Source organism: Schistocerca nitens, chromosome 5 (genome assembly GCF_023898315.1).
Source record: "Schistocerca nitens isolate TAMUIC-IGC-003100 chromosome 5, iqSchNite1.1, whole genome shotgun sequence".
Classification (NCBI taxonomy): domain Eukaryota; kingdom Metazoa; phylum Arthropoda; class Insecta; order Orthoptera; family Acrididae; genus Schistocerca; species Schistocerca nitens.
Window position 1 is genome coordinate 441,305,672 of NC_064618.1, and position 16,389 is coordinate 441,322,060.

The window sequence follows — 16,389 nt, forward strand, 5'->3', positions numbered from 1 at the left end:
AATATGCTGAAGGGCCATAGTGACTACCTGCCAGAAGGTGTCTGCTGACTGTGAGTCACTTGCATCAGCCACCTCATAACAGTGGTTCCATCCTAGAGCTCCAGCATGGTCTCAAATGCCTAGTTAAATCCTGCGGCTCATGACAAATCCTTCATCCGACACCTTCATTCTTACTAATTCCTGTTTCCATCTTTTGTTAATTGGCCACATCTAGTCACTCTATATTAAAAACTCCAATTAGTATTTTATTGCCTCCCCCAAGCTTTATCATATTGCCACAAGGTTTGTTGTCTTTATGGATGATATCTGGACAAGGTTTGTTGTCTTTATGGATGATATCTGTTTATGCGCGTACAACCCTCACGCTGAGATATCTGTTTATGCGCGTACAACCCTCACACTGATGATCTTGCTGATGACTTTGCTTACTACTGTTCCCAGTGTTTAGATGCCTTGCCAGATAGTACCACCTTCCTTCCCCCTGTGGGTCTGGGGGTTAGAATACACCCAAGGTATTCCTGCCTGGTGTACAAGGCGACTAAAAGGAGTTTCACACGTTTCGGCCTTTATGTGTTGGTCCCCTGTAGGGTTTGACCTCTATTCTTCAAAATTTTCCCGAAGAGTGAGCCAATTGGGGAAGGGCACCTGCATTGTGTCCATCGTGCATTGAGATCTTTAGCCCACTATGACCATGGACTTCTTTGCACCTGATATCCAGCACGGTAGCCAGTCCGTTGTATGCCTGTGCCGTTAACTCCCCACATATGCGAAGGAGTAGATGCCCATCCCCCTGGGACATTGGGACTCCCGGCAATGGCCATCCCGCCAGGTGGCCTTTTCTGCGGCTGGATGGTGCCCATGGGGAGGGCCCCTGGTAGGAGAGGGTGGCATCAGGGCGGATGACACGTGATGGAGCATAGTCCATCATCTCTTGCTGGTGGTGAAACTCCAGCAGTCTCTCAGCAATCAAGAGCTCAATTCAATGCACAGATGTACGACGCCAAATCGCTCCTCTCCCTGGCCACACCATGGGAGGAACATCAGGCTAAGGATGGCAGTGGATCTTATTTGCCCCGGTACCTTGTATGTTCGAGGGCTGATGGGGAATCTTTCATGGCGATGAAGCCTCAGTTTTTTGTTGAGCTTTTATAGGACAAGTTTGGGTAAGTGGAGGGCTTGCCCAAAATGAGATCTGGGTCAGTCTTGATCAAAACAGCATCCTCTGCCGTCACGGGAGTTACTTGCTTGCGAAAAGCTGGGGGCTGTTTCTGTAACCATCATGCCCCATAAGAGCTTAAATATGGTCCATGGAATTATATTTCACAGAGACCTTCTTTTGCGGTCCGTCAATGAGCTGCACGCCAATTTAGAGCGGCGAGGTGTACATTTCATCCAGCGTGTCCACCGAGGTCCGAAGGATAATCGGGTTGCCACTGGTGGAGGGTGATACATCGCCCAAGAAGGTCAAGATGACGGTCTACCAGTGTGATGTAAAGCCATATATCCCTCCCCCGATGCGGTGCTTTAAGTGCTGGAAGTTCGGCCATATGTCTTCCTGCTGTACTTCCAGTGTCACATACTGAGATTGCAGACGCCCATCACATCCCAATACTCCTTGTGCCGCACCTCCCATCTGTGTCAACTGCGGAGAGCACCATTCGCCTTGCTCGCCTGACTGCAGGATTCTCCAGAAAGAAAGGAAAATCATGGAGTACAAGACCCTGGACAGACTGATCTACACTGAGGCTAAGAGAAAATATGAACGCTTGCATCCTATGCATATGACATCGTCTTATGCTGCCGCTGCAACAGGTCTGGCACCATCAACTCCGTCAAACCAGGTCACCTCTCACAGCCGGAAGACTACACCTACCTCCTTAATGGTGGGGGTCATTTCCCTCACTGTTGCTCCTGCACCACCTACTTTGGGAGCAACAACCCCCCAACTATCGGGGATGTCCATCCCCACTTTTAAGCCGGAGAAGCGTAAGTCTTCTTTGGCTTCTCTCACTAGGAAGGGGACCCTTGGGTCACTCCCTTCCCAGGTTTCTTCTAGTGGGAAAGGTGGCACCCACCAGTGGCTGGTTGTAGGGCTACACGCTCATCCTCAGTCCCGGAGACTGAAGCAGTGAAGTCCTCCCAGCCAGAGAAACCCAAGGAGCAGCAAGAGAAATCCAAAAAGAAAACCCCCTAAGACCAAGGAAATTGTGGTGGCACCCACACCACCGCTGCCTACAAGCTCTGTGGCCAATGATGGGGTGGAGATTTTGGTGTCTGCTGAGGACCTAGATCTCGCCAGACCCTCAGACACAATGGATATAGACTGCTCAGGCAATGAATTGGTGGCAGCAGGTGACTCTGAGGTGTAAACTGTCTCATTGAATGTTCAATACCTTTCCAGTCTCACAATATGATCCTCCAGTGGAATTGTGGTGGTTTTTTACACCTGCTATCTGCTTTGCCCTCCAGGAAACCTGGTTCCCAGCAATGTGGACCCCTGCCTTCCGCAGCTATAAGGGATGTTACAGGAACTGTAGCGACTATAATCGAGCGTCAGGTGGAGTTTGTGTTTATGTCCTAAACTCGGTCTGTAGTGAACATGTGCCCCTTCAAACCTCTCTTGAAGCTGTGGCTGTTAGAATAAGGACGATGCAGGAAATAACTGTCTGCAATGTGTATCTTCCTCCAGATGGTGCAGTACCCTGAATGTATTAGCTTCACTGATTGATCAATCCCTAAACCTTTCCTACTTCTGTGAGATTTTAATGCCCATAACCCCTTATGGGGTGGTACCATGCTTACTGGCCGAGGCAGACATGTTGAAACTTTACTGTCGCAACTCGACCTCTGCCTCTTAAATACTGGGGCTGCCACACATTTCAGTGTGGCTAATGGTAGTTACTCGGCCATTGATTTCTCAATTTGCAGCCCAGGACTTCTCCCATCTATCCACTGGAGAGCACAGGACAACCTGTGTGGTAGTGACTACTTCCCCATCTTCCTGTCACTGGCCCAGCGTTAGGCGCATGGACGCCTGCCCAAATGGGCTTTAAACAAGGTGGACTGGGGAACTTTCACCTCTGCTGTCACCACTGAATCTCCCCCACATGGTAATGTCGATGTGGTAGTTGAGCAGGTGACTAGTACAATTGTTTCTACAGCACCGTTGGGTGGCTTGCGGAGTATAAATGTAGATGTAGATGTAGAAAACGAGATCCCTCGCTCTTTAGGGTGCCCGAGCCATAAGGCAGTCCCTTGGTGGTCACCAGAAGTTCCTGAAGCAATTAAGGAGCTTCGGCAAGCTCTACAGCGGCTCCCTGGAGCACCTCATAGCCTTGAAACAGCCTTGTTCGCTACCTTATCAAACAATGGAAGAAGGAGTGTTGGGAGAGATACGTCTGCACCATTGGGTGCCCCACATCTGGGCAAAGATCAAACGTCTCTTAGGGTACCAGGCCCCAACAGCTGTCCCCGGTGTTACCACAAACGGCAAGTTACGTACCAACACAAACGCAATTGCCGAGCACTTTGCTCGAGCCTCTGTGTCAGAGAATTACCCCCAGCCTTTCTCACACTCAAACTGCGGCTGGAAAGGAACGTCCTCTCATTCACTACACACTGCAGTGAATCCTATAATGCCCCCTTTACAGAGTGGGAGCTCCTCAGTGCCCTTGCACGTTGCCCTGACACAGCTCCTGGGCCTGATCGCATCCACAGCCAGATGATTTAAACATATCTCATCTGACTATAAGTGACATCTTCTTGTCATCTTCAACCGGATCTGTTGCGATGGCGTCTTTCCTTCACAGTGGTGGGAGAGCACCATCATTCCAGTGCTCAAACCTGGTAAAAACCTTCTTAATGTGGATAGCTATCGGTCCATAAGCCTCACCAACATCCTTTGTAAGCTGCTGGAATGTATGGTATCTCGGCAGTTGGGTTGCGTCCTGGAGTCACGTGACTTGCTGGCTCCATGTCAGGGCGGCTTCTGCCAGGGTCGCTCTACCACTGATGATCTTGTGTCCATCGAGTCTGCCATCGGAACAGCCTTTTCCGGACGGCAACACCTGATTGCCATCTTTTTTTACTTACATAAAGCATATGACACAACTTGGCGACATCATATCCTTGCCACATTGTATGAGTGGGGTCTCTGGGGACCACTCCTGAGTTTTATTCAAAACTTCCTGTCACTCCGTACTTTCCATGTCCAAGTTGGTGACTCCCATAGTTCCATCCAAATCGAGGAGAATGGAGTCCCGCAGGGCTCTGTATCGAGTGTCTCTCTATCTTTAGTGGCCACTTACGGTAGCAGCAGTTGTCGGGCCCTCCGTCTCACCTTCTCTGTATGGAGACGACTTCTGCATTTCGTACTGCTGCTCCAGGACTTGTTGCTGAGTGGCGCCTCCAGGGAGCCATCCACAAGGCACAGTCATGGGCTGTAGCCCACAGCTTACAGTTTTCAGCCGCAAAGTCGTGTGTCATGCACTTCTGTTGGCGTCATACTGTTCATCCTAAACCCGCACTTTACCTTAATGACGATCCACTGATTGTAGTGGAGACATATTAATTCCTACGACTGGTTTTCGATGCTCGATTGACTTGGCTCCCTCATTTTCATCAGCTTAAGCAGAAGTGCTGGCAGCACCTCAATGCCCTCCATTGCCTGAGCAACATCAATTGGGGTGCAGATCGCTCTACGCTGCTGCAGCTCTACAGAGCCCTTGCCCAATCCCGAATTGACTATGGGAGTGTGGTTTATGGTTTGGCAGCGCCTTCAGCATTTGTGGGGTTCAATTAGCAACAGGAGCTCTACTTGCGGTCCGTTCACATGTGCCTCCATGGTGTACGCCTTGGCTACAGCTTTGTCTGGACCTTTTGCATGGCCCTAAGGACTCCGTTAACCTCACCGCTCTCCACTGTCACTTCCTCTCGATTCTTGACGTGTTCCAGGGCTCTGAAGTGGTTTAAACCAACGGCTCAATGGCTGATGGTCACATAGGCTTTGCATATGTTCATGGAGGACGTATTGAGCAGCACTCCTTGCCAGTTGGCTGCAGTGTTTCCACTGCAGAGCTGGCGGCCATATCTTGTGTGCTTGAGTACATCCACTCATGCTTGGCGAGTCATTTCTCCTGTGTACTGACTCATTGAGTAGCCTACAAGCTATCGACCACTGCTACCCTTGGCACCCTCCGTTAGTGTCCATTCAGGAGTCATTCTATGCCCTGGAACAATCGTGCCGTTCCGTAGTGTTTGTGTGGACCCCAGAACACGTCGGAATCCCCGGCAACAAACTTGCTGACAGGCTGACCAAACAGGCGATGCGGAAATCGCTTCTGGAGATAGGCATCTCCGACACTGACTTGTGCTCTGTCTTACACCACAGGGTTTTCCGGCTTGGGAGATGGAATGGCATAACAGCACATACAACAAACTGCGTGTCATTAAGGAGATGATGAATGTGTGGAAGTTTTCCATGCAGGCCTCTCACTGGGAATCAGTTGTCCTCTGCCGGCTCCGCATTGGCCGTACATGGCTAACGCATGGTTACCTACTCCGTCGCGAGGACCGACCTCAGTGTCGCTGTGGCTCCCAAGTGACAGTTGTCCACCTCTTGCGGGACTGCAAACTTTTAGCCACTCTGCGGCAGACTTTTAACTTACCCAGCACCCTGCCTTTGGTGTTGGGCAGCAATGCTTCCTCAGCAGCTTTAGTTTTACGTTTTATCCGTGAGAATGGATTTTATACTTCTACGTAGATTTTAGCGCATGTCCTTTGCCCCTCTGTGTCCTCCACCCTAGTGCTTTTAGGGTGTAAGTTTTAATGTATTGCAGAGTGGCTAGCTTTCCCTTTTTATTGTAGTGGTTGGCCAGCATCTGTAATCTGCTTTCATGTTGTACTCTCTTCTGTTTCTAGCATCTCTCTGTTGTTTTCTTGTCCTCTTTTGTTCCTTTTAGTGTTAGTTGCCTTCCCTTTGTTCTTGTGGCTTTTCCTTTCTTTCTGTTTTGTGTTATATGTTTCGTCCATTTTATTCTCACACTTGTGGCATTGTTTTATTAGGAACAAGGGACCGAGACCTCGTAGTTTGGTCCCTTCTCCCGCCTCTAAACCAACCAAGCAACAAACCAACCAACCACCTTCCTTAGGCATAACTTTTCCTTTGATGGTCAGGTAGATAAACAAATCTGTCACATATTGATGCACACATTCGTGGTACACTCTTCTGGTGATCTGGTGCTGTGCAAAAAAATCTTCCCTTTCTATAATAAATTTTGAACTCTACGTTTGGTTAGGGATATGTTGCTGACAGCTTTATGTTGTGATCTTGTGGCCAAGACGCGTGCTGAGCAAGTCACAATGTTGGATATAAATTTTCAAATACCTTGTGGTTCTGTAAATATCACCGTCCATATTATACCCATCAGCCAACAGTAATATAATTTCTAAAGTTGCTTCATACAGCCTTTGTACTCTTAAATGTTTGATTTATGTTGATGTGCAGTCCTTGTAGCAATATCCATCTCTCTTCCAAGGCTCTCAGGTAAACACAGCCCTATCTGTTTGCTCTGCAGACAGTTCTCATGTGTTATATCCTATGCTTTTGATTCCCCTAAAGTATTTACTAACCAGAAATAAAAATAAGTGCACTTCACATTCCGTAATAACTCAGAATGAAAAATACTAAGCCACACCATCTGTCAGCACTACCCCAAACTTCTTCATGGTCATCATCAGACTCAGGACAACTTGTGAGTACTGGATAAGGAATTAGACTTCTACTTAGGAAAAGCAGTGTTTAAAACTTGTTGTGGCCATGCTTTTTTTCTTCGTGCTTTTTTTTTTCTAAATCATTTTGAGTTTTTGTTAGGATGGTTTACTGTTGAAATCTTGAGAGAGTACTTTCTGGGAAAAGTCGGACATCAATCTGCTGCCTCCCATATATGTCTTGTGAAATGACCACAATGAGAAAATTCAAGAAATTAGAGCTAATAGAGAGGCTTACTGACATTCATTCTTCCCAAGCGCCATTTGTAAATGGAACAGGCAAAGGGGAATCAGTTAGTGGTACCTAAAAAAACTTTCCACCACATTCTCAGATGGCTTGCAGAGTATTGATGTAGATGTAAATGTAAAGTTGCCTGTTGTGCCATCTGATATTTGGTTTTTCTTGAAGTCTCACAGTAGATTACTGATTTAAGGAAGCATCTCAAACGCTGTTCACTGCAGTTTACCATATTCAGATGCAGAAAAGAATTTCATGGGAGGTAAGTTGATCATTCCATGAAGAAGTGTTGCTGTAATATAGAACCTAATACAGAAAGAATAGTATGTGTATCATACCATGAGACAGGAGAATCATATGTCTGTCTACTCTACACTTAATTATATGCAGATAATGCACCATGTCACTTCATGCTAAAGATGATTTTTTAAAAAAAAGATCAATCCACTAAATGGATAGTGTGTAACAGATTACAATTTTCACTCTGACATTCGTATCGTCCCAATTGTTAAACAAGAACAGTATGGCTGAAGCTTATTGTGTGCCTATCATGGGATGAAAATCACAACAAAACATAAAAGAAATATCAAAACATCTGGTTCTCAGTTCTTAAAAAGTGCTCACCTTAAACTGGTATGTGGAAAAATGTGTAGTTCAAGTTGCAGACACCCTTACAATTGTCTATTCAAGATTGAGACATGTCACTTTGTTCTTTAGTGATTAATAAAATCTAATGCATTGCCAAATAATTTGTACTAAACAACTGCGGCAGGCTTCAAAGTTTTTGAGAACCCTTCCTACAGTTATCATCTTGCATAATGTGAATTTGTCTTGTTTCTGCACGAACTGTTGGAAAGAATGGCAGTTCTCTACAAGTGAATAGCTTCTTGTGGTATCGTGCCCAGTTGCCAGATGATGTTTGAAGGGAAAAACAGAAAAGAGGTTCGACTGAGTGGTCTCATTGAGCATGAAAAAAACCTACTTCCAAAAAGTAAAATTGTAGAGACTGTGGTAAACTTTCTTCAAAAAGTGTCAGGTGAGGACTTCTCGTATACAACACAAAACAGTGCGATAAAGCTATGGGTGAGGCTTTATAGCTTATGTCTGAACCACTTCAACAGTAAGAAACTTCAGACATGGAGTTTCAGCTAGTGGCTTATTAATAGCATTTACTGAGACCAATTGGTTACTTACTCATTTAGAATTGCATAAGCTTTTAGATTAAAAGGACTATAAGTAGGATGCTCACATTAGCAACAAATATTACAATTTGTAATATTTTTCACATGTCCTTCACACATTGTTTCATACATGAAAGAACATGTGCAGACATATTCTTAAACCTCGAAGAACATCAAATGCTAAAATACTGTTGTTAATGTGAAATTTGTCCAGGACAACTGGGACATTACTTATGTTTTTCGGTAGATGAGGATTAAACATTGGAATGAGTAGTAGCTCTCAAAATAGACAAAATTAAATGCTTCCATTGTAAAGTAGTATCACAAAAAGTTCTACAAAAATAAGGCAGGTAATAGACCATATTTAATGATTTTAATAAAAGTCTAACTTGGACCCCACACATTTTGCTTTGTAGCACCTGTGATATAATAAATGCTTGAGGAGGTCCAGTCTTGTGGAGCCTTGAAGGAAACTGTTAAAGTGCATAATGAAATTAAGAGAGAAGACAGTGTGATTAATCCAGAAGGAACTTGCTGTTTGGCTACTTCTTCCAGTAACTTCACAGATAAATCAGGCCTTACCTGTGAAACTGCCTGTCACCATGACCATGCAAACTAAAGCATGTTTCAGTTGCAACATTGTTGGAAAATAGCACACTGAAACTGCAATTGCTATCCTATTGTGCATCATCGAGAAATGCATCGGGTTCTGTTCACATCTTTACTGAACACATCTACCTACAAAGTAATGACATCCAGAACCTCTTGCTACTAAGATGGCTGCTGACTTTCATGCCAACCTTTGTGTAAACAGTAGCTTACCAATGGTGACCGGAAGCTGCTTCAAAGTGGGCTCCACTGTGTGCATCTCCCTATTTTATCACCTCAGGGTGATTCACTAGCACTCCTACACTAGAGGAACAGTAGTCCTATACTGTCAACCTGATGTCATCACACTCCGTAACATCAAAACAAAGTACACAAAGTATAAGTCGACCTACACAGCATGAAAACAAAAATGTATTCAATGTCAGTGAACTGCAGTGCACTAAAAACCAAATACCTGTGTGTAGAAGAATATTGGGGAGGGGGCAACATCTGATCACTGAAGGTGCTTTGAAGTAAAACCAAACATCTGTGGTCAAAGAAAGACTTTTATTACAGTCACAAAAGATTGTGCATAATCTATGTTACTTTTATAACTGTGGCTGTGGAAAAGGGACCTAAAAAAAAATAAAAAAAAAAAAAAAAAAAGAAAAGTTACGTTCTACAGAGCAACAGGAAATAATCAAGTGATTTTCACAAATTTTATGCTATTTGTGCAAAAATAGGTTGTAAATGGAATGAACAATTGTTGAAAAAACCAAACAAATTAATAACTGAAAAAAAGCAATAATTATGAAAGCTACAAAAAATTATAAGGCCAAAATTTCAGTCTTCACTGTTATGGTTGAAACACTTTATAGTTCCAGACATATAGTGTAAAAAATAAGAACCCATTATTGAGGTACAAATGTGCTGAAACATTTGGGCTAGAGAACTGAAAAGAATTTGTGTGTTTTTGGTGGAAGGAATGGGACCTACCCCTTTTTTACAAAACTTGTCAGTTCGTCCATGTGTACTGTTTTTCCATTGAAACACTCTTACTTGTAGACAGTTCTGTAAACATCATTGTGTAGATTTAAAACACAGAAATCTTAAGTACTTCCAAATGCAATATCTTTCTCTTCTCAAAGAATTTTCTTCTAATAACTTTCATATTTCATCTAAGATTTTGGCCTTTGTGGGATAACTGTCAGAAGTAATTCCTGTTAAAAAGTAGTTTATAAATCACTGTTATCACAATTATAGGGAGACATAATGTTTTGATTGCATCAAAGGTGAGCCACTGTATGATCTTCATTGCTTGCATGTGAACATATTTCATTGCAGAGTGGCAAGTGATGGAATTGATCCAGCTAATCTTCATTGTGGTGAGATGGCTTGTCTCTCAGGATCTGCACCTGATCTCCAGATGGCTCCACCACACAATGAGCAACATCATTCGCAGCTGTGGTAGACTATACCATATATTTACTGCACCAAACAGTACATTAATTCCTTTCTGTTGTTTTTCTCTGTCAGCTTTAGAGTACAGTGACAGTAGTGTATTCTGCAAAGTTCATTATATATAGAGGCAGCAAATCAAAACAAAACAAACAAAAAAAATATTTTTAAAACTTTTGAGATGGGAAAAGCTTTCACACTATTTTTAAAACACACACATTAAAACATTATTGGTACTTATTTAGTTTTCATTAATAGATACAGAACATTCATTTCTACAGAGACCATGTTAATTGTATTACAAAATTCATTCTGTAAGCATACCAATATTATGGCAAGCTAAATGCCCATTGCTTGTGAAAATTAATCTACCTGTGACTGTGGGCAGCTAAACAGGAACATCCTGTTAGTGGGCATGTTCATAATAATGCTTTTTTGCAGTATTAGAGATGGCTTTAATAATATTGTAAATAAAACCATGTATAAAGTATAGAATCGGAATGTAAGTGTCTCAAATGAAAGTAAACAGATGTTCATTGCACTATGGATTTGAAGCAGTTTTGTTAAATGAATATATTTTATAATTGTTTTCAGTAAAATCTGAATCTCATTCAGAACAATGTTAAATGAAAATTTATAATTATTGTATTTGTTGCTTATATAGTAGTTGGGTGCTTAAACATCTTTGCACTGTTCTACTTGATTTGTCAAGTAGTAAAAAGTAAAATGCTAATCATTAGTAGTATCTTTCTTGTCATTTAACATTCCTGTTTGGACACTGCTATTTATTTGGTCATTGTTAGTTGACTTGAGAAAAGAGGAATAGGATAATTAAGCATTAGTAAACTTTAAGCATCAGGTTAACAATACTTGAACTGCACAGCTAATGTCAAATAAAATTAACAATACCAGATCTATGGAGCAATTTACTTTACCTACATATAACACACAGTTCAGTAAAATTTAAATTCTATCATCATACAGAGTGGTTAAATGGAATGAGATGAAAAGTGCCTTATTCTGTAATTTTTCTTTTAATTTCTTTTATGCTAGAAAATCATTTTTTATTTTCATGAAAAGGTTATATTTGGAATTGTTCCAGATTCATTTAACAAGTGTATATTAATTGTTGTTAACCATAGAAATATAAAGCAGTTAACTTCAATGAAGCTGGCACATCAGTCAAGATATATGCAGCTGTTGAAATTAACGATTTTAATTTGTCAAGTATATTTACATTAGTTTGCTGACAGTTACTGTAGTATTTATTAGTTTTACAATTTCGATTCATGTTAAATGAAAATATTACTGTGAGACTGAAATTTGTACGTTTCATGTAAAGAGAAAAGTGTACTGTAAAAATATTTATACTTTTGCTTTTAATTTTCAGAAATATGTTTCTTCACAGACTGTCTTTCCTAGAAAATATGGACTAAGCAGACAATGCAGTACAGTTACCTAAAACAGTAGTTTGAGTAGACAGATATATTCATAAAAGGGAGTTTTTTTTTTTGTTTTTTTCATGTTATGTTGATAATCATTGCGTTATATTTTCATAAAATTTCATAATAGCCATGACTACAGTTGGAATAAGGGAAAAAAAAAAATACCATCTGAATTAAAATTAGGGTGAGTGACATAGACAGTAATTATGTGATTTGTAGTGTTCTGCTGAGTTGTTTACATTTTATGCACAATACTTCAGTGGCCAACCCTGTCATCAAAATATTGTGCATCAAGTGTAAGCAACTCAGCTGAACTCTTGGAAGCACACTGTTAATCAGTCGCACCGGGAAAACCTGAGAAGTCAGATGCAGACTATATTGTTTTTTATTGTTATGATAAAATATCGTTTGATATTGTTTTTATACTTCCATTTTTATACTCTCTCATATTGTTTGTGTAAGTCAAATTCACATTTGTGTTTCATCTGTGTTTTTTTTAGTAAAATATTTTAAAATGGTTATTGTGGAGAGATAAGTAAAATGAAATCCTTAGTAATCATCATTATGGTTCTAAAACTCTTTAACAGTGGCAGTATTTGTAAATTACATGAATTTTGATCCAGATGACTGATATATTTTATTGCGAAAAATGTTTTAGCACATATGTGCTTGAATAAAAGTAACGATTGATGATAACACAAATGTTCCAAAATAGGTTTGGGCAGTAAAATTGTTAATTGAAAAGTGGAAATGCTTTTTTTTTCTTCTTCCCCCCCCCCCCCCCTCTTTCTTTCTTCAGAAAAATGCATTTTCAGTGCAGTTGTGTTCACGGTACTCTATTGAATGTTCTTATACTTGATCCAGGTGCCAAACCATGGAGAAAATCTTTCAACCATGCTTAGTAGTTGGTACATGGTCTTTACATCAAGCTGTGCTTCTGTCTGGAGTTCCAAAATTTAAATAATGTAAGAAATAGTTTTTGTTGACTACAGTTCTACTAATTAGAAACCGGATGCTGTACTTCTGTAAAAAAAATCAGTCAGTTCCATGGTATGGCACTTAGAACACTCCTAGTAAAGTATTTATCTTCCGGTTTATCTTGTTTCTTTTTTTGTGTGTGTGTGATGATGCAGTGAGCAGCTGAACCCTGTGGTATCAAATATCATCTAGATTTTTTTGGATGCAAATGTCAGATCTGGTACTTCAATGTTTTCCATTTCCACTCTTCAGTTGTTTGTATAACAGACAGACCTAAATTGCATGACATGCTTAATTTTGACTCTCTAATAAGAGCACTTCCAAAAATAAATAGAACTATGTAGGAGAAAATGATGTAATGTAAGTAAAAGAGAAGCAATTGGAAAATGAGCCATAAGAACATAGATTGAAATCTTTTTAATTTAGAAGACAAAAATATAGACAGTGAATGAGGGGAGGGGGAGCTGGAAAAAAAATACGGAAAAAAAGTTATATTGGGCAAAATGTCCACAAAGTTATGACTGAAGGCTAGTGATATTGTATCAGTCTGAAAATTACTTCTAAAGCCATGCAGACTTAAAAAAAAGAAACAAATGTGACTCATTTTGCTGTCTGAAGGACAAAGAAAATGTCATATCATATCTGTTTATCAATTTTGTTGTTTTTTCCCAGAAACTTAACCTTTTAAATTACAGTGTTGTTTTACCTACCATAAAGACCCACAGATTTGTGAATATACCTTTATTAATGTACTATTTGAATAAAATTTTTGGTTTCACATTTACATATAATGTAACTGATTTGCAGTGGAAGAAACCTGTATACAATGTTTAGGATTTTATGGCAAATACTGTGCTAGAAACTCAAGGATCACAAAATGTAAGTAGACTGCAAAATATTAAATTTTATTCGTATAATTTGTTTGTTTGTGTGCTTGGGGGGGGGGGGGGGAGATTACAATAAAGTCTCTAATTACTGTTTTGGAGTGAAAGGGAGGGTGCAGTATTCTGTAAGGTATCTACTTTGTTGTAAACAGTGAGAGTAAGAAAAAAGTCCATGACCTACCCCAACATGTTTGATGTTTTGTTACTGTCTGTGTTAAACTTGTCTGATATACCCTGAGGACCACCACCCTGAGGTCCTCCAGTTTTTCCATTCTTCTGCAAAGAATTCATGCTAGTATTGTTCGCTGATGTTACATAAATACTCAATATGGAAATTGAAATAATGTCAGCAGTAAAGGTGACCACTCACTGTGTAGCTGGGGTGATGAGCAGCTGACAGCCACATAAATAAGACTGTAATCAATTAATTGTGTTCCATTATGTTTTTAGTTACTGTCTTCAGCCAAAAGACTGATTTGATATAGCTGTCCATGTACTCTATCCTGTGCAAGCCTCATTTCTGAATAGCTACTGCTTACATCCTCCTGAATCTGCTTACTGTATTCATATCTTAGTCTCCCTGTACAATTTTATCCCCTCCACACTTACCTTCACCACTAAGTTGGTGATCCCTTGATATCTCAGAAAGTGTGCTATGAACCGAACCCTTACTTTACTCAAATTGTACAACATTTTTTTTTTCTCCTCAGTTCTGTTCAAAACCTCCCCTTTAGTCACATGATCTACCCATCTAATCTTCAACATTCTTCTGTAGCACCACATTTCAAAAGCTTATATTCTCTTCTTATCCAAACTGTATATCATCCATGTTTTACTTCCATACAAGACTACACTTCAGACAAACACCTTCAGAAAAGACTTCCTAACAGTTATATATCCAGTGTTTAGAAATTTCTCTTCTTCAGAAAAGCTTTTCTTGCCATTGCCTGTCTACATTTTGTATCCTCTGTACTTCAGCCATTGTCAGTTATTTTGCTGCCCACATATCAAAACTCATCTACTACTTTATTAATCTAATCCTTGTTTTCCTTTTGTTGATGTTCACAGAGGAAGACTGCACTGTAGTTCCTTCTCTAGATTGTCGCACAGATGACAAAATGGTAGACGACAGAGGGATGGAGAAACAATTAAAATCGATCAAAATAGGAAAGGCCGCTGGACCTGATGGGATACCAGTTCGATTTTACACAGAGTACGCGAAGGAACTTGCCCCCTTCTTGCAGCGGTGTAACGTAGGTCTCTAGAAAAGCGTAGCATTCTAAAGGATTGGAAAAGGGCACAGGTCATCCCTGTTTTCAAGAAGGGACAGATGTGCAGAACTATAGACCTATATCTCTAACGTCGATCAGTTGTAGAATTTTGGAACACGTATTATGTTTGAGTATAATGACTTTTCTGGAGACTAGAAATCTACTCTGTAGGAATCAGCATGGGTTTCAAAAAAGACGATCGTTTGAAACCCAGCTCGCACTATTCGTCCATGAGAATCAGAGGGCCATAGACACAGGTTTGCAGGTAGATGCTGTGTTTCTTGACTTCCACAAGGCGTTCAATACAGTTCCCCACAGTCGTTTAATGAACAAAGTAAGAGCATATGGACTATCAGATCAATTGTGTGATTGGATTGATGAGTTCCTAGATAACAAAACGCAGCATGTCATTCTCAATGGAGAGAAGTCTTCCGAAGTGAGAGTGATTTCAGGTGTGCTGCAGGGGAGTGTCGTAGGACCGTTGCTATTCACAATATACACAAATGACCTTGTGGATGACATTGGAAGTTCACTGAGGCTTTTTGCGGATGATGCTGTGGTATATCGAGAGGTTGTAACAATGGAAAATTGTGCTGAAATGCAGGAGGATCTGCAGCGAATTGACGCATGCTGCAGGGAATGGCAATTAGGATGCCTTATCATTTAGTTACAATATAGCAGGTCAGCAACTGGAAGCAGTTAATTCCATAAATTATCTGGGAGTACACATTAGGAGTGATTTAAAATGGAATGATCATATAAAGTTGATCGTCAGTAAAGCAGATGCCAGACTGAGATTCATTGGAAGAATCCTAAGGAAATGCAATCCGAAAACAAAGGAAGTAGGTTACAGTACGCTTGTTCACCCACTGCTTGAATGCTGCTCAGCAGTGTGGGATCTGTACCAGATAGGATTGATAGAAGAGAGAGAGAAGATCCAATGGAGAGCAGCGTGCATCATTACAGCATCATTTAGTAATCGCGAAAGCGTTACGGAGATGATAGATAAACTCCAGTGGAAGACTCTGCAGGAGAGACGCTCAGTAGCTCGGTACAGGCTTTTGTTGAAGTTTCGAGAACATACCTTCACCGAGGAGTCGAGCAGTATATTGCTCCCTCCTATGTATATCTTGCGAAGAGACCATGAGGATAAAATCAGAGAGATTAGTGCCCACACGGAGGCATACCAACAATCTTTCTTTCCACGAACAATACAAGACTGGAATAGATGGGAGAACCAATAGAGGTACTCAAGGTACCCTCCGCCACACGCCGTCAGGTGGCTTGCGGAGTATGGATGTAGATGTAGATATCCTCGTTTCAAGACACTGTCCATTTTGTTCAGCTGCTGTTCCTAGTCATTTGCTGTCTCTGACAGAATTACCTCAGATTTTTTATTTCTTCTCTGTGAACTTTAATTCTTTCTCAAAATTTTTCTTTTCTTTTCTTTATTTCTTGGTCAGTGTACAGATTGAATAACATCACTTCTCTCTCAGCCACTGCTTCCGTTTCAAGCCTCTTGACTCTTATAAATGCTGTCTGGTTTCTGTAACAGTTGTAAGTAGCATCTCACACTGT

At 40.9% G+C, this 16,389-nt stretch overlaps 1 protein-coding gene across 1 annotated transcript in view; it reads left to right on the plus strand.

Moving 5' to 3' along the window:
- LOC126259360 (alpha-tubulin N-acetyltransferase-like) overlaps positions 1-11,754 on the plus strand; it is a 113,032-nt gene extending 101,278 nt beyond the window's left edge. The window contains exon 8 of the mRNA XM_049956095.1: positions 10,120-11,754. Coding sequence (XP_049812052.1) covers positions 10,120-10,246 — 127 coding nt within the window. The 3' untranslated portion in view covers positions 10,247-11,754. The remainder of the gene's footprint in view (positions 1-10,119) is intronic.
- The last annotated feature ends 4,635 nt before the right edge of the window (positions 11,755-16,389 follow it).